The 20272-nt window shown below is 49.6% G+C and overlaps 2 protein-coding genes across 5 annotated transcripts in view; one reads left to right on the forward strand and one right to left on the reverse strand.

Moving 5' to 3' along the window:
- The window catches only part of Cars2 (cysteinyl-tRNA synthetase 2, mitochondrial), a 34871-nt gene extending 34678 nt beyond the window's left edge, over positions 1–193 (reverse strand). For 2 of the 3 annotated variants that reach the window (XM_028766367.1, XM_028766366.1), the window contains exon 1: positions 15–193. In XM_028766367.1, the coding sequence (XP_028622200.1) occupies positions 15–193 (179 nt within the window). The remainder of the gene's footprint in view (positions 1–14) is intronic. The other variant, XM_028766368.1, reaches the window with a different exon arrangement.
- A 5743-nt stretch (positions 194–5936) lies between these two features.
- Positions 5937–13005, forward strand: Ing1 (inhibitor of growth family member 1). 2 transcript variants are annotated; one of them, XM_028766321.1, is made up of 2 exons: positions 5937–6513; positions 11184–13005. In XM_028766321.1, exons 1-2 carry the CDS (start codon positions 6378–6380, stop codon positions 11885–11887), a joined length of 840 nt encoding a protein of 279 aa, XP_028622154.1. In that variant the 5' UTR covers positions 5937–6377; the 3' UTR covers positions 11888–13005. The 2 variants fall into 2 exon arrangements, with proteins under 2 accessions (XP_028622154.1, XP_028622155.1); XM_028766322.1 differs by lacking the exon at positions 5937–6513 and adding an exon at positions 7927–8020.
- Positions 13006–20272: the final 7267 nt, after the last annotated feature.

A 20272-nucleotide genomic window follows, 5' to 3' on the forward strand; every position in this document is an offset into this window, starting at 1 on the left:
CCCGGCGAACGCACCAGGAGACGGCGTCCGAGCGGGCCACGATCAGCGGCTCTTTCTTGCCTGTGAGGCTGTTATGCACCTGCACGCCGGTGTCCTTGCCTTCTGGCCGTTGCCACGACCGCCCGCGCCGCCCAAGACCCAGCGCGGCCTGGAGCAGCAGAGCGGCCGGCCCAGGCCGGCGCGCCCACAGCATACTGGGGACAGTTTCAGCGAACAAGCGGAAGGCAAAAATCCTGCAGGCCAGTCCCCGCCCAGCGAACCAGAAGCCACGCCCTGCCGCACGAGGCTCCTCCCACTCCCGGAAGAGGCTACAGTTTGCGTGGAGTCTAGCAGTGTTATAGAGATTTGGCCAAGGTGGCAGCGGAAGAAAGACGGGAACCCCCGGGCCCTTCCCCATTTTAGCGCATTTTCTCGCCACCTTTCCTTATGGGTAAATTGGTCCCGGTGTACATCTTTGTGTCTGCCGCCGGGACCTGGTGTGCCCCGCAATACAGTTTGTACCTAAGCGAGCACAAGCTATGTGTATCCCAGCACACCGCTCCAACACATTATGCGGCACAGCTGCGGTCATCATGTCCTCATTCAAACACCTCAATATGTGTGCCTTAACACACACTGTACCCCATCAGACTTACAGCATGTCTGCAAGTATGTACCTTGTCACAATCAGTACATGTACATCAACACTACATACCAAACTGCCCATCTGCAACCCAGTACACACAGTATTTGCATACTTCATACTATCCTGTGGGCTTAGAATGAAAGAACTACACCAGGAAATGACCCTTTCCTCAAGAACATGTAACTGGAAATGTCTGCTGGAGAAATGGCTGCCCTTCCAAAGGACCCAGGTTTGAGTCCTAGCATCCACATGGCTGGCTTCTCAAAGAGTTTGTAATTCTTGTTCCAAGAGGGTCCAAGGCTTCTTCTGGACTCAGCAGGCACTACGTATATGTGGTCCACAGACAGACGTACAGGCAAAAAGACCCTTACACATAATAATAAATCATTTTACAAATTTTAGAGTCAAAATGGTGGCATCTGTCTATAATCAAAGATTTTGGGAGAGAGATACAGAAGCATCAGTGAGTTCAAGACTAGCCTCGGCTACATGAAACCCTGCCTTAAATCTAATAAAAACAAGATGAAAAGTCTATCATTCATCTCTTGGGAACTGTTCTGAGTTACATTCAAATTACCGCCACAAATGCACCCCTGCAGGTGCCTTACAAAAGTAAAGACTCCTTTGCTTGTCCAGTCAAGTGTGTCTGTCTGATACTGAGCATGCCCAGGTCTTTCAGTCTTTTGGTCTTCCCCTTTTATTTTATTTTTTTCTGATGTTCTCTTGAAAGGCAAATGATGAGGCAGACATGTTGTTCCTAGAATGCTTTTTTCCCTCCTTTCCCTTCTCCCTCTTGTTCCAGAGCTGCTCCCTCTGGCCCAAAGGGTTTTTTTTTTTTTTTTTAAATTTAAATCTCATTACCGATGGTCGTGAGCCTCCATGTGGTTGCTGGGATTTTGAACTCATGATGAGCAGTCAGTGCTCTTAACTGCTGAGCCATCTCACCAGCCCCCTAGAATACATTTTTCCCAAAGATTCTGTACTCTTGTCTGCCCGAAGCTAGACTTCCACTATAGACTGTGTTCTGTGAGTTATGGTAGTCGAATTCTTGGTCTCCAGATGTCCCAAGTTCTCCAGGATTATTCTCATAACTAGCTGCCTTTGTGGCATTTTGTCATTGCAAATGTGTGTGCACATTTGTCTCACTTGTATAGCAGTGTGAAATTCTCTTTCTGTGCCCCGCACCCCAGTTGTTGAGCAACGATTTCACTCAGTAGCCCAGGCTATCTCTAGCCTACATGGTTTAAACCCCTCCCGCCTCAGCCTCCCCCAATTTGAGGACAAGTGTGAGCTTGTCCGTCTCCTTCAGTATGTAACTGTAAACTCTTGAACTCCTTGCCATAGCCTGCGAATTCAGCAAAAGCTTGGTCTGTGCAGCCAGTGAAATCCCTGATAAAGCTTTGAATCTGATAAGAGGTGTGTCTATTAAAACAAAGAACCCACAGAGCAGAATGCAAAAGCCCAGGGAAGAGCCAGAGCAGACAGTTTAAAAATGGCTTTAGGAAGTTCCATGAGTTTGAATGGCTGGATGTTTGGCTTGACCACAAAGCAGACTCCCATGTGTTCCACCTCAACTGGCAACAAGTCTGCTCCTTGTTAAGCCTTCTGAGAGTCACTCAGGCATTTGTGGGATGTGTGCGATGGCTCACACCTGTGATCCTAGAGGTCTTTTTTTGGGGGGTGGGAGGCTCAAGCTGAGGCTCTACAGGAAATTGAGACTAGCCTGGGCCTCGATGTAAGTTCTGGTCCAGCCTGAAGAATAGTGCTAACCTCTCTTAAAAAAAAAAAAATTATAGGGGATGAAGAGATGGTTCAGTAGTTCAGAGGACTGGCTGCCCTTCCACAGTATCTTGGGGATTCCCAGCATCCACATGACAGGCAGCTCACAACTGCCTGTAACTCCAGTTCCAAGAGATCTGATACCTTCTTCTGGCTTCTACAGGCACATGCTACACAGACATACATGCAGACAGAACACCTATACACAGATTATAAAATTAATTAATTAAAAAGAAATAGAAAGCTGGGCGGTGGTGGCGCACGCCTTTAATCCAAGCACTTAGGAGGCAGAGGCAGGCGGATTTCTGAGTTTGAGGCCAGCCTAGTCTACAGAGTGAGTTCCAGGACAGCCAGGGCTATACAGAGAAACCCTGTCTTGAAAAAAAAAACAAAAAACAAAAAACGAAACAAACAAACAAAATAAAAACAGAAAATGATAACTATAACCCACTTGCTACTGATGCTTAACTGTGCAGACATCCTGTGTATTGAACTTCTGCACATAGACTGTTAAGGTGGATTGAAAGAAACCAGCACAATTTATCACAATAATACCTTCGAGAAATCCCTCTGTTCAATTCACTACCCTTAAAAAAATATACATATATTTATATATGTGTGCCACAGCACACGTGTGGAGGTCAGAGGATACATTAGGGGTGTTCCTTTTTACCATGTGGGAGTCACAGGGAGTGAACTCCAGTCGTCAGGCTTGATGGTCTTTTCTGGCTGAGCCATCATGCTGGCCCCAGGCCTGTTTCTTATAAAATCAAAAAGCATGCATACACCATGAGGTCAGCCTGGTCAGCGCTAGTTCCAGGACACCTAAGTCTACGCAGAGAAACTCTGTCTCAAACAGACAAAGAAAACTATGCCACAGCCACAGGCTGGGCTGTGACTGAAAGCCAAGGTCAGGCTCCCTCAAGTGAGAAAAGAAAATTGACAGCAGGAAGGTACCCAGTGTCCCCAGAGCCTCACTAAGGAGACACCTCCAACCAGAAACCACTGCAAGGAGTCTCTCAAACATGTTCTGCCAGACTCTCTCTGGGCTGGTGTTCATTGCTTCCCTAGTGTCTGCTGTACAGAAAGAGGTTTTCTTAAAAATTGTACTTATTCACCTGGTCTGTATGGGGCAGAAGGTTACATGGGACAAGGAGTGTATGTAGAGACCAGAGGTCCAACTCTCTGATCTGGATTCAAACTCACCATGTAGCTTCAGGAGTTACCTCAGGTTAACTCAGCCATCTGCCTAGACTTTACTTTTCTACACAGTGTATTTTAAAAGCTTGATGTAAGTTAATTTTGTATTATCAATTGGTCTTTTGAGCTTGTTCTGAAAGCCAGTTTAATACAGCTAATCAGTACATAAACACTACTCTATTTGTAGAACGTAAAAACATTGTAGTTAGCATGTGGCAGGCACTTGTAAAATAATTCTGGTCAGTTGAATAAGATACCTTTTGCTTTTGTGTGTCCATGAACTCAATAAACAGGATGGAATGGTTATTAAGAGTATTGTTAACTCTGAAAGATAACCAGGTTCAAACTACAGCTTGGTTTTCTTGGAAAGGGTCAATTATTACTAATCTTCATTAAACCTAGATAAACGTTAATTCATGGTCCAACACACGCTGCGATTAAGATACCTGTTTCTTAATTGCTATTGTGCCTTTAAACTGATTATACCTCTGAGGAAAAGGTAACATTTCATACTCAGTTCTGTACCCCTCTTCACACTTTATTACACGTCGACTTCTCAAGCCATATTATTGGCCTTTTGTGCAACTATTTTCTTCTGGCAATTACATGGAAACTTCATTCTTCTGTTTCTGACTAGGGCTGAAAACAGTTGGTCCTGTTAGTAAAAACCAGCAGCAGACATGCAAGCGGAACTTCCTCCTGCAGAAATGCAGTGCCCTATGCTTCACAAGCGACGTCCTGATCTGAACGATCTAACTCAATTGACAGTCTCTCGGTGCGTTCTTACTACCCTTGTCAATTCGCTATTGCTATTTTAGATAAACTGTGTCGGAAAGGTCGGAGATGTCACGGGTTACATGGAGCACTTTCACACGTGCCGAGGGGGTTAGGATGTCACCGTGTTTCCTGAGCCGTTCCAAATCTTTTCAAACTATATCTTCTAGTTCAGAAGCGGTGAGTCTTGTTCTGCCGGAGGATGAATGCCTGAGGCTGAAATCAAACACTGCAAACACGAGGTGGCTGAAGACTGCGAGCTGATCTGGCGCCGCAGAGTCATCTCAGGAGAGTCAGAGCGCCGTCATCAGCCCTGCGCACCTGAGGCCACCGCGGCGGATCCTTCAGCGTCGCCCAGGAGGCCGAGCAAGACTGAGGACCTAGGACTCAGAGGGACAAGCAGGACAAGCACCACCGCCCCGGCGATACAAAGGCGCGAATGTGGAGACCTCAGGCCAGGCTCCGCCCCGGGGCGGGGCCTAGGCAGGAAGGGGGCGGGACCACCGGAGAACCGTCGCCTAGGCAACCCTTCGCTCTGCCCGGGCTTTTCAGAGAGCCCTAAATCCGGCGGCTGTGGGGGAAGGGCGCGATGGGGAGCCGAAGGTTGCGCTACCCTGCGGGAGCGCTCCAGGGTGTCCGTAGCCTCCCCAGTGTGGCGAGGACACGGGCAACCTTAGGTGCGGCAGGGGAAGAGCTAGGATCAGGGAAGAGCTGCTCCCGCCAGCCCGCCCACCGTAGATCTCCGCGCTGAAAAGAGCACCCCTCGGGGGCCCCTTTGTCTCCAGGCCATTCCAAACTCAGCACCGGGAGGCGACACAAAGGGACGGTGGGGGCGGAAGGCGCAGGCGCGGGGAGCCGCCGAGGATGCTGGGAGTGGTGGTCCCTCTGCGCCTCGGGAGCAGCCCTCCCGCGCGGGTCCGCATCCCTCGCCGGGGAGCTGCGCATGCGCGCCCACTTCCGCCTCGCTCGGCCCCGCCCTCCCGGCCCTCCTCGAAGAGGACAGCTCTCTAGTACTAGGCGTGCGGGGGGCGTTGCCGGTCCCACCACACCTCCTTCCCGTCCAGATTGGCCGCAGAGGTAAGAGCCGCAAGGGGATTGGCTGCCGCCGTTGCCATTTCTGTTCGGGGGCTCTATTTATACCGCGCTAGGAGGCGGGGGAATGCAGTTAACCTAGAGGAGGGTGGTTCTTCTCTGCTTAGTCGGTTTGAAGGCAGCGATCTGGAGGCTCGTCCGGCCCCGGCGTGTCTCGAGGAGCAGGCCACCACCCCGCCGTTCCCGGCCGGCGTGCGGCTCCGCCCAGTAGGTCCGCCACCGAGTGCCAAACTCCTAGTAAAGTTTCGTGTCGCCGGCCGCCCCTGCCCAGGCGGCCCTACCGCTGTCCCCTCCGCGACCCTGGTCCCCCCCAGCGACAGTGACAGGCCACGCCCCCGCGCGGGCCGGCCTCGCGGCCCGCCGCCCCCCGGCCCGGGACGGTGAGGGGCGTGAATGCGGTGGGGGCGGGGCCGCCTCCGGGAGGGGGGGTGGCGGGGCGCATGCGCGCTGCGCGCGGGGCTGAATGTTTCCCAAGTGTTTGAAACTGGTATTTGGGTTTTCCACGTTGGACAAGTGCGGCGAGGCGGGCGGCGGAGCGCGCCCTTCCCGCTGCCGGCCCCGCTCTCTCCGCTCTCCACGCTGGTGGCGGGTGGGCGGCGGTGGCCGGCCCTCTTTGGGTGTGTGCGCGCTCGTACGCACGGCCCCCCGCGCCGCCCGCCGCCCGGGAGGGGGCCTGCACGGCCGGCGGGGTGTGCGCTAGAGCCTCGGCCGCCGCGGCCCGCGCCTGCAGGCGCCGGGGTCCCCGCGGCCCCGGAGGCGGCGAGGCAGGCGCCAGATGTAGCCGCCGGCCAGCCCGGCCGGAGCGGCGGGAGGGCGAGAGCTTTGCATTTTGCAGTGCTGTTTGAGGGGGGCGGGGGGTGGAGGAAGCGGAAAGCCGCCGAGTCGCCGGGGACCTCCGGGGTGAACCATGTTGAGTCCTGCCAACGGGGAGCAGATCCACCTGGTGAACTATGTGGAGGATTACCTGGACTCAATCGAGTCACTGCCTTTCGACCTGCAGAGGAACGTCTCGCTGATGCGGGAGATCGACGCCAAATACCAAGGTACGGCGGGTGATGGATGGGCGGGGGCGGCCGCGTCCATCCCTGGGTCCCGGCGGTGAGGCTGACCGGTCCTACTGGAGCCAGAGCGCCCGGTAGCGTCCTCGGAGGGCTAGGAACAAAAGGTCTGGAGCGCCTTTGATACGCCGAGGTCCTTGTGTTCCGAGCTCCGGGACATGGAGAAGGAAGGAGCGCGAACGGCTGGCTGCAAGGCTGCGCGACCAAAGCGCTCTTTGTAGTGAAGTGATGAGGCGGTGCTGCGGGGGAGGGGGCGCGGGGCTCGGCCGCGTCCTCGGGGAGGGGGTGAAGGCGGCCGCGCGAGGTGGAGTGCTTTGCGGGCGCCGCGGCCGCAGGGCGCGGGCACCCGGCTGGAGAGACGGCTGTGGGCCGTACTCCCGCGGACCTGAGTGCGGGTCTGGAGAGTCGCCGCCTCCCGCCTGGTTCTGAATCTTAAGTGTTACATAAAGTACTGGGCAGTCCCGACTCGGGGTCGCGCGATCGCCCAGGCCCTGCTCTCTTGGGCCCTCCTTTGGCTCTGGACACGGCTCCGGGCCGACTGCGAGGGGCGCCGGCGCGGTGTGTCTTGCGGAGGAAGAGGGTGAAAGGGAGGATCGCAGCCGACTAGGTGCACGACTGCGCTGCGATCAGTGGGAGCAAGCTGGGCTCTTGCTGGAGAGGAGCGGGGCAGGTGAGGGACCTGCAGCCCTCCCGCGACCCGGGCTGCCCAGAGTGGCGAAGAGGCGGAGCCTGCGTGCCCGCCGAGAACTGTTGGCTGTTGGGGAAACTTTGCTGCGAGGTCAGGGGGCTCTGTTTTGAACGTGGATGGCCGCTCGGAGTTTACTCTTGTTTACAGAACTGCGCAGCAGGGAAACGGAAGAGTTGGGGGTGGTGGAGGGCCACTGCCCGGCACCACATACAAGAACATACTGGGGAAAGCGCCCCTGCGCGCTCTATCCGAGATGCAGCTTCGCAGCTCGGTTTATAGGAGGGTCATTAGCATATTGCGGAACGTTCCGCCCCTGCGGCCCTTTGATTGGCCGCAACATCCCCCGTGGAATGTCCTTATCATTGTGCTACCGAGCCATTGGGGGGCGGGCGGTATGGGGGTGGGCTTTGCTCGGGACTCGCTCCAGTCTGTGTTTCCGCTGTCTGCTTTTTTTTCCTCTGTGGAGAGGGCCGGGCGGAGGGAGGAGGCGAGTTGATTTGAATGTCTTCGGGTCGCCCGTCCTCTGGCCTCAGGTTGGCTCCCGTCGCTGCTGGGGCGGGCCATTCTCGCTAGCTCTGCGCGTTGATTGGTGTCCCTCCTGGTCTCCGCCCTCAGCGTCGACGACTCACATAGGCCTCGGGCGGGGCGGGGCCGAGCGCGCGTCCTGAGTCTCATAGGCTGGAGTGGATCGCGGCCACTTTCCGGCCTCGGGGCCATGGCGGCGCTGGCCTCCTGGAGGCTGCTGTGCTTACTTTCTCGTCCCTGGCTCCCCGCGGGAGACTCTGACCGCTTCTCTCGTTTCCGGTAGGCATGAGCAAGCGGGAGTGCCTCCGTCGGGACTGCGGGTCGGTGTGTTTGGTGCTGTCCTCCTGGAGCCCCCGCCGATGCGGCCGCAGCGGGCTCGTTTGTCCGAATGGCTCTAGAATATTCAAATCCTTGCTAAGAACTACTGTTGCAGACCGAGTTTTTGACGATCACCTAGTGCTTCAGATGTAGGAGAGTTCGGAAGGAGGGTCTATGGTTTGGTTGTTGCAAATGGAGTTTGTTGCCTGGATTACTTTTCAAATATTATAGAAAATATCTTTTGGAAGCAATGCCTTTTAAGAACTTAAGCGCAACCTTATATAAAGTTAAAGTGGATTAAAGTAATTGAACAGACTAAGTGCAGGCCCATTTAGTCACTACCTTTATCCTTCCTTGTTGATACTTCATGGTGGCCCAGCAGCAGTTTGAGGCTGAGCTGACCGGTGCCTCCCTATGTGGAAGTTGTACTGTCCTTGTTTGTTGTTTTTGTTGATCGAATATTTTACGTAGGGTAACTAAAAACCTGTGTTACTGTGTGGAATGATAGCTTCATGATAGGTTTTTGATGGGATTTTTCTCCACAAGCTTCACCTGGATTAAAGCTGAAAGAAGTAATTATCTACATTTAAATTACAATGGGTAGACTTACTCTTCTACAAAACACCTATATAATCTTTGAAACATTGCTGAGTATGATGGCACATGCCAGTAACCACAGTTGGAGGCAAGACCAGCTTTGATTGTATACCATGCTACCCAAGCTGTCCTGGTGACCAGCTTTGTTTGTATACTATGTAACCCAGGATGGGTCTCAAAAAACAACAATTTGCTGTTGGTTTTGTTGTTATTCTTTCTCACTGACCTGGAACTCTTAAAGATCCACTTGCCCCTGCTTCTAGTATTGAAGGTGTGTGCCATCATGCCCCAAAATGCGTATCTTAGGTTTTCTTTGGTACACTGAATCAGTTGACTTACTTCCTTTTAGATACTAGGACTGTTCATGCATCCTGTGTTGGGGAGTGCTTGTCTGCAGTTCTTCCACGAATACCTGCAGAACCTGAATAGAGCCTTACCTGTTGGGAGATACTTCAGTGGCGGGCCTGTGTTGTCTTGTAGGGTTTTGTTCATGTGGTTTTGGGATTGATTTATTTATTTATTTATTTATTTATTTATTTATTTTTATTGTTTTGAAACAGGGTCTTGATATGTAGCTCTGGCTGGCCTGTACAAATCAGGCTGGCCTTGGAACTCTAAAGAGGTCTGACCCCTGCTTGAATTCCTGTTTCCTGTCAGAGGAGTGCAGAGCAGGGTCGGGTGGTGAATTTCTAGGTATCCCCTCTGACTGTCAGCCTGTCCACACAAGCATTTACAGTTGGTCCCTTAATCTCAAGAAAAATCTGATACCATTTACTGTTTGAGGGAAGTAACTTTAGGAATTTTCTGGTGTGTCCCAGGTTTCAAAAACAAATAGTAGCCGGGTGGTGGTGGCACACGCCTTTAATCCCAGCACTTGGGAGGCAGAGGCAGGCGGATTTCTGAGTTCGAGGCCAGCCTGGTCTACAGAGTGAGTTCCAGGACAGCCAGGACTACACAGAGAAACCCTGTCTCGAAAAAACCGAAAACAAAAAAAAAAAAACAAAACAAAAAAACCCAGTTTTTCCTTTGTATGCACAGAGTTTCTTGGAGGCTTGGGTGCTTTATCAATTTGGGTTTGTGGTAATCCACTTAGGGCAGAGTGTTTTATTCTTCTGTCCACTTTTATTTTTAAAATGACCAATGTTTTTAATTGTTAGTTTCTGGCATTTGAAGTGTTTGACATCTCTGGCCTGAGCTCTTTTGCCTAGTCCTTTGCACTACATACTGCAGCCACCCACTCTCTAGGGTTTCCCTCTGTCAGCGTTTACCCATTTCCGTAGTTTCTTGTCATCAGTCTTAGTCAGACTGACTTGACGTCAGCGTCAGCACAAAGGGTCTCTGCCTACTTGACATACAGAGCTTTATCATTCTTAGATATAAGCACACAAAGATGGGCTTGGCTCCTCTAAGGCTTTGGCAGTGTTAAATTCCTCGTGCTGGCCCGGCACTGTGATGGGGCGGGCAGTCATCAGCTGTTCCTCTGAGGCACTGTCAGTGCCCATCACCCTCAAACACAAGTGCCTTCTCAGCTGGGGACAGTGGATTTCTGCAAAGCCAAATGGAGGAAACACCCAAGCCTCCAAGAGACTCTCTTACCAAGGAGAAACTGTTTTTGAAACATGGGACACGTAACCCAAGCTGTCCTCACACTTGGGCTACTTCTGCGCACACGAGTCCTGGATTATGGAACTATGCTGGGCTGAATTCATTGTTTTCTATAAGATTGTTTATCAGCTTTTATCTCTTGAGCAATTGTCTAATTACACTTGCCAAGTGACATTTTCTGAGCATGCAGACTTAGTTTTAGTTTTTCCTTTCAAGAGGATTTAGTTCTCAAGGTGGTGTTCTTGGGGAGATAGAGGCTGGCAGGCTCTGCAGCTTCCAGAACAACCAGGGCTACACAGAGAGACGGTTTTAAAAAATTGTGAGCAGTAGATTAAAGTATGATGCGTTGTAAAGTGAAATCTGTCACTTTGGTTTTAAAGCAGAGTTGCCTTGTTTATTGTGACCAAAACATTCTTGTTTGCCGTTAACACAGAATATCATGCTAGAGTATTCTTAGGGACACATAAGCAGAGGGCCAGTTTGTAGGCACTGTCATCTCATCTACATGCTTTTCTGTAGAACATTCTAGACATTGAGATGCCTTTGATCCCAACTGGGAAGGTGGAGACCCCTAGGGTTCATTCACGCTCCAGATTCAGTGAGGCTCTCAAATAAAGTAGACAGCAATATTCGAACACAAACACAGAATAAACACTTCTAAGTTGTTGCAGAGGTATTTGAACAGAAATTGTGGAAGTGCAATGGTAGGCGAAGGAAAGGTTTGGGCTGAATCACTTTACCTAATGTTGAACTGTTGTTCAGCATCTCAACGTCGCTGAGTGGGAGCCATGGCTTACACAAGTCAGGGAAACTTGGCTAGACGGTTCCTGCCCCTCGTGATGAGAGTTAAGGCCTCCTTCGTTGGTGTTGGGTCTCTGCAGTGTTCCAGTGGGTTTGTAACGCATCTTGTTTCTGTCTGTAGAGATCCTGAAGGAGCTGGATGACTACTATGAAAAGTTCAAACGGGAGACGGACGGCACCCAGAAGAGGCGGGTGCTGCACTGCATCCAGAGGGCCCTGATCCGGAGCCAGGAGCTGGGCGACGAGAAGATCCAGATCGTGAGTCAGATGGTGGAGCTGGTGGAGAACCGAAGCAGGCAGGTGGACAGTCACGTGGAGCTCTTCGAGGCACACCAGGACATTGGTGACGGCACTGGCGGCGGCGGCAAGGCAGGCCAGGACAAGTCGAAGAGTGAGGCGATCACACAGGCAGATAAACCGAATAACAAGCGGTCCCGGAGGCAGCGAAACAATGAGAATCGAGAGAACGCCTCTAATAATCACGACCATGATGACATCACCTCAGGAACGCCCAAGGAGAAGAAAGCAAAGACCTCAAAGAAAAAGAAACGCTCCAAGGCCAAAGCAGAGAGGGAAGCGTCTCCTGCAGACCTGCCCATCGACCCCAACGAGCCCACGTACTGTCTGTGCAATCAGGTCTCCTACGGAGAGATGATCGGCTGTGACAATGACGAGTGCCCTATTGAGTGGTTCCACTTTTCTTGCGTGGGACTCAACCATAAACCAAAGGGCAAGTGGTACTGCCCCAAATGTCGTGGGGAGAGCGAGAAGACAATGGACAAAGCCCTGGAGAAGTCCAAGAAAGAAAGGGCTTACAACAGGTAGTTAGTGGACACTCGCCAGTGTATTTATGATGTCGCTGCCTTTTCAGAAGTATGAGGACGGTCAGATGAGTATTTTTAGAGAATGTTAGAAATGGATCCCCTCCTTGAGATGGTGGTAACAGCCTGTGTCTTCATGGTATACCTGTTACCAGACTGGGTCTGCACATCAGCAGTTTAGAAACTACAAATACAGGTTCGAATTAAACATGTCAGCAAGTGTCAGACTGATTTTTGTGGTTGGGGAGTGACTTGGAAGTAACCTAACAGATGTATAAAGAAGAGATTTAATTTGGCTGTTTTAACAAAAAATGTTACGGTTTACAAAAAAAAAAAAATTAGCCTGGTTGCTGAAGTACAGCAAGTGTGCTTCTTGCTGCCATAATGTATATCCACATGACAAGTTGGTGGTTTAAAGTCTAAATATTATTATTTTTTAAAAAGGTAAATGGGTAAATTTTACATGACATATTTTATACATGGCCTATTCCCCAACTGGCCATTTTTAATGACTGGGTACATTTTTAATAGGTCAGACACAAGTGGTCCAGGCAGTGGGTCCGAGTCTTGCCTTTGCTACCCTAGGTCACGGTGTAGCCACCTTTAACTTATATGAAGTGTATAAATGTACATTGCCCAGCCACCCGGCCCCTGCTGTATTATAACCGGAAGTGCAGCCTGGCGCTGACATGCAGCCGAGGTGCGCATCCTGCTGCGTGTGTGAGCTGTATAGCTGTTGCGTCGAGAAATAAATGAAACTTGGCCAGTTTGTTTCTTTAGCATTTAATTTTAACATACAAATAATTTTAAATTTTTGTCTTAAAAATTTATACACCAGCAGTTTAGACAAAGCCTTAAGCAAATTGTATATTATTGATCTCACGTAATAAGGAAGTAGACATTGTGTCCATGCCAGCAAATCCGTGTCAGAAGTATTTAGAGCAGAGGTTAGGAAGTGACTGTGCTTATGAAGTCCAGCCCCACCATCTGTTTTTACATGGCCTGTGAGCTAAGAATGGTCTCTATGTTTCTGAGTGGTTTGCAAAATCACATTTCATGATACACGAAAGTCCTATGAAATGAAGATTTGCGTGTCTATAAATAAAGACTCATTGGAACACAGCCATGCTTACTTATCTCCTTATGTGCTGTCTGTGGCTGCCTGTGTAAGACCTGCTCTCTGCAGAGATCACCTACTGACAGCCGACATCGGCCACCCATCGATGGCACCTGTCCTTCACTGCCGAGATCATCATCCCTGGGTCCTGTGTGCCTTGCTCGAGATCTGAGTGTGTTGAAGTGTTTTACAGAGTATGTGTGTGGGGGTACAGGCCTGGTCACTATAGATAGAGTCACTACAGTTCCTGTGCTATATATAGTGTACATTGTAGCTGTTTCCTGGGTTGTCTTTGAGAACTTTTCTTTTCTTTTTTTTTTTTTTGTTTTTCGAGACAGGGTTTCTCTGTGTAGCCCTGGCTGTCCTGGAACTCACTCTGTAGACCAGGCTAGCCTCGAACTCTCAAACTCAGAAATCCACCTGCCTCTGCCTCCCAAGTGCTGGGATTAAAGGCGTGCGCCGCCACCGCCTGGCCGAGAACTTCTCTTACCCTGGGCATAAATTCAGTTTCCTGGCCAGGTGTGGTGAGGGTACACACCTTTAATCCCAGCACTTGGGAGTCAAAGGCAGCTGGGTCTCTTCAGTTTGAGGACAGACTGATCTATAGAGTGAGTTACAGGACACTGAGAAACCCTGTCTTGGAAAAGAAAAGAAGGGGGAGGAGGGTTGAGAAAGAAAGGAAGGAAGGGAAGCAATGTGTACTTACAGTAAGCCAGGGTTTAATAGAGGACAATGAACACGAAAATGCTTGCTAAAAGGAGCCAGAGAGAAGGTAAGAGCACCAGTCCTTGTAGAAAACTCAGTATGGATTCCAGGCACCCACGGGGCTCAGGGGAACTGATGTCTTCTCACTCCTGGGGGCACCTCCATGGTATACCTACATTTATGCAGGCAAAACACTCAGACATAAAAACAAGTTTTAAAGTTAACAAAATAAAAACTCGATACGTTGTCAGGCAAAGATCTCCGTGTGAGTTTGGGGGCAGCCTGGTCTACAACAGTGAAGTTAAGTCCATCCAGCCAGGGCTACTACACAGTGAGACCTTGACTCAAAGGAGAAAAAAAAAATGGTAAAAACCAACAGTCGTTTTGGAAGTTTTCCCAGTAGGGGAGAGAGATCACTGGATCTCAGCTTTGTGCTTTTGGGGTCCCTTTCCCAGCACTACTTAACTCCTGGTCCAAAGTTCTTCCCTTTCACGATGCCTGCTTCACCTTAGAGTGGTTTGGGGAAGTAAGGGAGTTAATTACCAGTGGCTCCTGTAGTGAGCCACGCTGAGAGTTTTCTGTAGCAACACATGGTCTGTGTCTGTATCTTGTAACAGCACTGCCTCACACAAACTGTGTTTGGGTGTCCTGGATCATGCATTAGTTCCAGTGGGCAGTAAGAAAGTCACAGCAAGCACCTTGATCTGTGGATTTAGGGTTTTGATCATAAGATGCAGGAAAGCCCCAAAACCCAGGTGGATACCCATCTCATGAGGCCGCAGCTGCTTCTAGCTATTCAGCGCTCAGGCGTGGACACAGTTCAGATAGGTCCACAATATTCTCTATGATGCAGTACCCTCGGTATTGTGGTTGGGTTTTTTTTGTTGTTTTGTTTTTCAAGACAGGGTTTCTCTGTGTAGCCCTGGCTGTCCTGGAACTCACTCTGTAGACCAGGCTGGCCTCGAACTCAGAAATCCGCCTGCCTCTGCCTCCCAAGTGCTGGGATTAAAGGCGTGTGCCACCACTGCCCGGCATTTTTTTTGGTTTTATTGTTCAGGTGTATGGGTGCTTGGGCAGCATAGATGTCTGCACCGCTTGAGTTCATGTTATCCAGAGTTCAAAAGAGGGCACTGGGTCCCTTGGAGGTGGTTGTAAGCCATGTGGGTGCTGGGAATCAAACGCAAGTCCTCTGCAAGTACTCGTAACTGCTGAGCCATCTTTCCAGCCCCACCTGTTTTGAATTGAGCAAAGGAAGTGATAAATTGAATAGGTGAGGTTTGGGCCTTGAGGAGGGCACATACCTCTGGTGCTAGGAAGGGATGCTGCCTAGTTACAGGGTTCTGTAACTGGCCACCGGGACATTGGCTCCTTTCCTGCACCAGTAGAGCTGAGTGTGTACCCCTGTCTTAGCTTACTGTCTTGATTTTTAATATTCAGGATAGTCCATGGCCAAGTGGCTTGAGAGTTGATGGGATCTGGGCTTTTCCATCTGAACCCACTCTGCCTGCTTTCCTGAGGCACAGGGCATGTGCGATCTGAACCTCTTAATGTGTAGGAGGTCCCCAGAAAGGCAACAGAGAGCATCACAGTCTGACAGGAGCTAGGAAGTGGCCTGGTGTGAACCGAAATAGCCTCCAGTGCAGCAGTTCCCAACCCCCCTGATGCTGTGGGACTCGTGCTGTGGTGACCCCCCCAACAGTAAAAATGCTTACATTGCTACTTCATAACTAATTTTGCTGCAGTCATGAATCGTAATGTAGATATCTGTTTTCCAGTGGTCTTATATGACCCTTGCTGTGCCATAGGACCTCACCTTCTAGTTCGGGGTTTGGGAGGGACCTGATTCACACAAGGCCACACTCGCCTGTGGCTCCAGGGCATGTGTCCCTTCTGTAGCATTTACTGTCTGAGGGTAAGCCTTGGTGCCAGTTTTGGGTTCATTGTTCAAGCTAGGAGCCATGAGCACCACTATGAGTCCCTGGCTAGAAGCTCTGGGACACAAAGAGCTTAAGGTTTTCCCGAGCATTCTAGGATGTTGCTCTGGTAGCCGTTACCCTGCTGCGCCCTTGCCCCTGTTTCCCATCCCGACAACCACACACAAGAAAGGAAAAGACTTATACGCATACTGCCAGGACTAATTCCTGCATCCACTTCCACGGGGGACCAGAGCACTGGCAGCAGACTCACTAGGAAGAGGAATTTCTAATCCAGTTCTGTAGACATGCTTGAAAGCAATTGGTTTGCGTGGAGAGAAGTCTCCTGTATAAATGGTGTAGGCTGTCAGGGAACAATATTTGGGAGCGATTATTTGGGACATTAATGTGCTTAGATTAGATTATTATTATTTATTTTTGAGACAGGAACTCGCTGTAGACCAGTACAGCCTCAAACCCACACCCCTGTGCCATGGCCTCCCTAGTGTTGACATGACCCACTACTGAGTCTCTTAAATATGGTTAGATTTTGATCAAACAATTTAACATTTTTGTAAAAGTTTTATAAAATGTAAACAATTGCTTATAGAATTTAACTGTTCATTTGCAAAGATGTCAAATGCTTTTCTTTTTTTCTTTTTCTTTTTTGCAGGAGAGTGTTTTTTTTTCAAGACAGGGTTTCTCTATGTAGCTCTGGCTGTCCTGCAGCTTGCTCTGTAACCCAGGCTGACCTCAGACTCAGAGGTCTGCATGCCTTTGCCTCCCAAGCGCTAGGATTAAAGGTGTGTGCACCACACCTGGCCAGAAAGTATTTTATACCTCCTACATTACTCATTTCATATAAGAAGTTGCTTGATAATTATTTAGTTTCTTGTACATTTAACATCCGGTTGCAAGGAAAAGTAAGAGGCCTCTGACTATAGAGCACAAATAAGAGAGGTAAGAGAAGTCTCAGATCCCAGAGTATCCAGGAAGGACTCCCTCTGCAGCACAACCATCTGGAGACACACCCACACAGCATCAGTGTTGGGTCACGGGTAGCAGGTGGTACACTAGGCATTCAGTTGCTGGGGTTTATCTTGGACAGACAGATACTGTGTTTGCAGTAACTTCTTGGCCTGATGGATACCATGTTTAAGACAGATAGTTAAAGCTGGACATGTGAAACATACCTCTGCCAAGAACTCTGGAGGCTGAGGCAGGAGGACCACTGAAAGTGTTGGTGAGTTCAGCCCATGCTGGACTATACAGCAAGGCTAAAAAATGGATGGATGGATGGATGGATGGATGGATGGATGGATGGATGGATGATGGGTGGGTAGATGAATGATGGGTGGGTGAGTGGGTGAGTGGATGATGGGTGGGTGGGTGGATGATGGGTGTGTGGGAGGATAGATGGGTGGGTGGGTGGATGGATGATGGTGGGTTGGAGGATGGATGGGTGGGTGGATGGATGATGGGTGGGTGGGAGGATGGATGGATGGGTGGGTGGATGAGTTAGTACCACTTTAGCACCCATCTTGGATCTATTCTTGCCCCTTTCCTAATAATTGGACTGCTCTGCAGTGGAAATTAACTTTTGTAATTTAAGGTAAACAAAAATTAAGTGAGTGAGAGACAGGAAATTAATAATTATTCCATGGTCCACAAACACGATTTTCAAAATAGTTCCAGGACTTTGCACCGTCCGTCTGCTTTAACAGTGCGATATATACTTCGTAAGAAACCAGTCACACACATAACTATCCATGAGAGGTAACTTCCAGGCAACTAACTCTTCATACTCCCAGTTTGGTAGAAAAGACAAGGGCACGTGTGAGTGTCACATTTTCTCTACTGTATGCAGCCAGGGTCAATATTTTAACCTTTAAAAAGCCTTTTTCATGGGGCTGGAGAGATGGCTCAGCCATTAAAGAATGCATTCGTAGTGTTCTTCCAGATGCTCTGAGTTTAGTTCCCAACACTTGCCGCTCCTGCAGAAAACTTGGGTTCAGCGCGCAGCACCCACAGAGGGCACTGAACCGGAGCCCTCTGCCAAAGCTGTAAGCCGTGCCTCCAGCTTCCATGACAGTGAGTTCATGCATATCCCTTCCCGCTGCCCTCAACCCTTCCCGTCCATCCTCATCCCCACTTTCCGAGTTCGACGTGTTGCCAGCCATTTCCTGGCAGCAATATCATTTTACTGTGCAGGCCTGGTGATTCCACCGGCTCAAGTGCTCATGACCTTTCCCGTATCCATCCGCTGACTGTATCCATCCGCTGACCGAACCCATCCGCTGATGGGCACCTAGTCCAACTCCATAACCTGCCAGTATGTATGGATGTGCTGGGACCTCCGGTGTGTGTAGACTTAGATTCCTCTGGATATCAGGAGTGGTCTAGTGGGTTGGAAAATGGTTCCGTGCCTAGTTTATTGAGAAGCTGACACAGATTTCCTTATGGCCACACTAACTTATTCCCACCAACAGAGATGAGGTCTCTTCACCCAGCCCTCTCCTCTCCTTACCAGCATCTGCTGTTTTTATTTCTTTTCTTTTTTTGTGGAGGGAGGGATTTGAGACAAGGCAGGCAGACCTCTGTGAATTAGAGACTTTCTCCGTACACCAGGCTGGTCTCTAATTCACAAATCCACCTGCCTCTGCCTCCCAAGTGCTGGGATTAAAGAGGTGTGCCACCATGCCCAAATGTCTTTATTTCTTGATACCCGTTCTAGCTGGAGTGAAATGAAATACACATTCATTGACCATTTCTGCTTGCTCTTTACAGAACTGTATTCAATTCCTCTGTTTATTGATTGGATTATTGGGTTCATTTATGCTTTGTTTATTAAGTCATTTACGTATATTCTGAATATTAATCCTCCTCCATCGGATGAATATCTTGTCTCCCATTCTGAAAGCTGTGTCTTCTTCCTTTGCTGTACAGAAGCTTTGGTTTTATTTTATTAAAGATCTGTTTATTTTTATTTTAAACACGTGAGTGTTTGGCCTGCAGGAATGTGTATGTGTGTGCATGTATGTATGAGTGTACATGTGTCACTACAGTGTGCATACCTAGCACTCACAGAGCCCAGAAGTGCACATCGGGTCCACTATGACTAGAGTTTAGCAGCTGCAGGGCAGCTACAGCCACTTGTAACCGCAATTCCAGGGGATAGGATGCCCTTCTGGCCTTCAAGGGTGCCAGGCATGAGTGTGGCACACATACACACATGCAAGCAAAACACTTATTTATTCAATTGTGTATGCCTTACCGGTGATCTTGAGCCACGTGACATGGGTTCTGGGAACCAGACCCAGGCCCTAACTTCTGAGCCCTTACTTCACTCAGCCCCTCTCCCCCGCCCTCCCTTTTTAAAGAGAGAGAATGGTGTTGAAAGGAAGGTGCTGTCACTGTGAGCTGCCTCATCTTCACCAGTGCCTGCCAGTGGTTTCAAAAGCTAAGACAAAGGCCAGTAGCAAGGGACACAGGCAGCTTCCTCCCTGAGCAGAGAGAAGACCAGTGAGCAGCTGAACAAAGGACCACTTCTCAATGCTGCTCCCTTTCAGATGGTGGACGACTCCCCCTCACCTAAGCTCTGTCGCTGGGACCAGTGTGCACTCTGCTTTCATTTGCTGACGGCGCGTCATGTACCTTGTGGTTTGAATGACAACGGCCCCATAGACTGATAGACTTGAATATCTGGGTCCCAGTTGGTGGACTGTTCAGGAAGAATTAGGAGGTGTGGCTTTGTTGTAGGAGGTATGTCACTGTGGGTGGGCTTTGGGTTTTGTAAAACTCACGCCAGGCTCAATTTCTCTCTCTGCCTGCAGCTCGTGGAACAGATGTAAACTCTCAGCTACTGTTCCAGTCCCGTGTCTGCCTGCCAGCTGCCATGCTCCCTGCCATGATGGTCATGGACCCACACTCTGAAACTGTAAATGTAAGCCAGCACCCAGTGAAACACTTCCTTGTATAAGTTGCCTTGGTCACAGTGTGTGATTACAGCAGTAGAATAGTAACTAAGATACTTTGTGCTACTCTAGAGACCTGAAACACACACAAACACGAACGCACACGTGCAGGTACTGCCCAGTTCTATAAAGGTCAGTTTGTACACTCAGGTTCATTTGTAGAGCATCGTGTATCTGATTTGTGCTCACACTTGGTGTCTTTTTTTTTTTCCCCTATGTTTATTGCATCTCAGATGTCGAATCTGGGATTTCTTTTCCTGCCTGAAATGCTGGCTGTCAGTTCTGTTTGATGAAGTCCCGCTTACTCTTTAAGCTAATATTGGAACACAGTAAGTGTGCATCTCACACATTTATGAGGCCGCAGTTTAGGGCAAAGGCCTGCAGTCTCCGTGCGGTTCTCTTTCCACTGACTTTCAGCTTCTGCTGTTGCTTGGCAAAATCAGTAGGTCATCAGATCACCTATCAGTGTGATCATCTATCAGTGTGATTGATCACCTATCAGTGTGATCACCTATCAGTGTGATCACCTATCAGTGTGATTACCTATCAGTGTGATCACCTATCAGTGTGATTGATCACCTATCAGTGTGATCACCTATCAATGTGATCACCTATCAGTGTGATCACCTATCAGTGTGATTACCTATCAATGTGATCACCTATCAGTGTGATCACCTATC

Source organism: Grammomys surdaster, unplaced genomic scaffold, assembly GCF_004785775.1.
Source record: "Grammomys surdaster isolate TR1022 unplaced genomic scaffold, NIH_TR_1.0 167, whole genome shotgun sequence".
In the NCBI taxonomy this organism is placed as follows: domain Eukaryota; kingdom Metazoa; phylum Chordata; class Mammalia; order Rodentia; family Muridae; genus Grammomys; species Grammomys surdaster.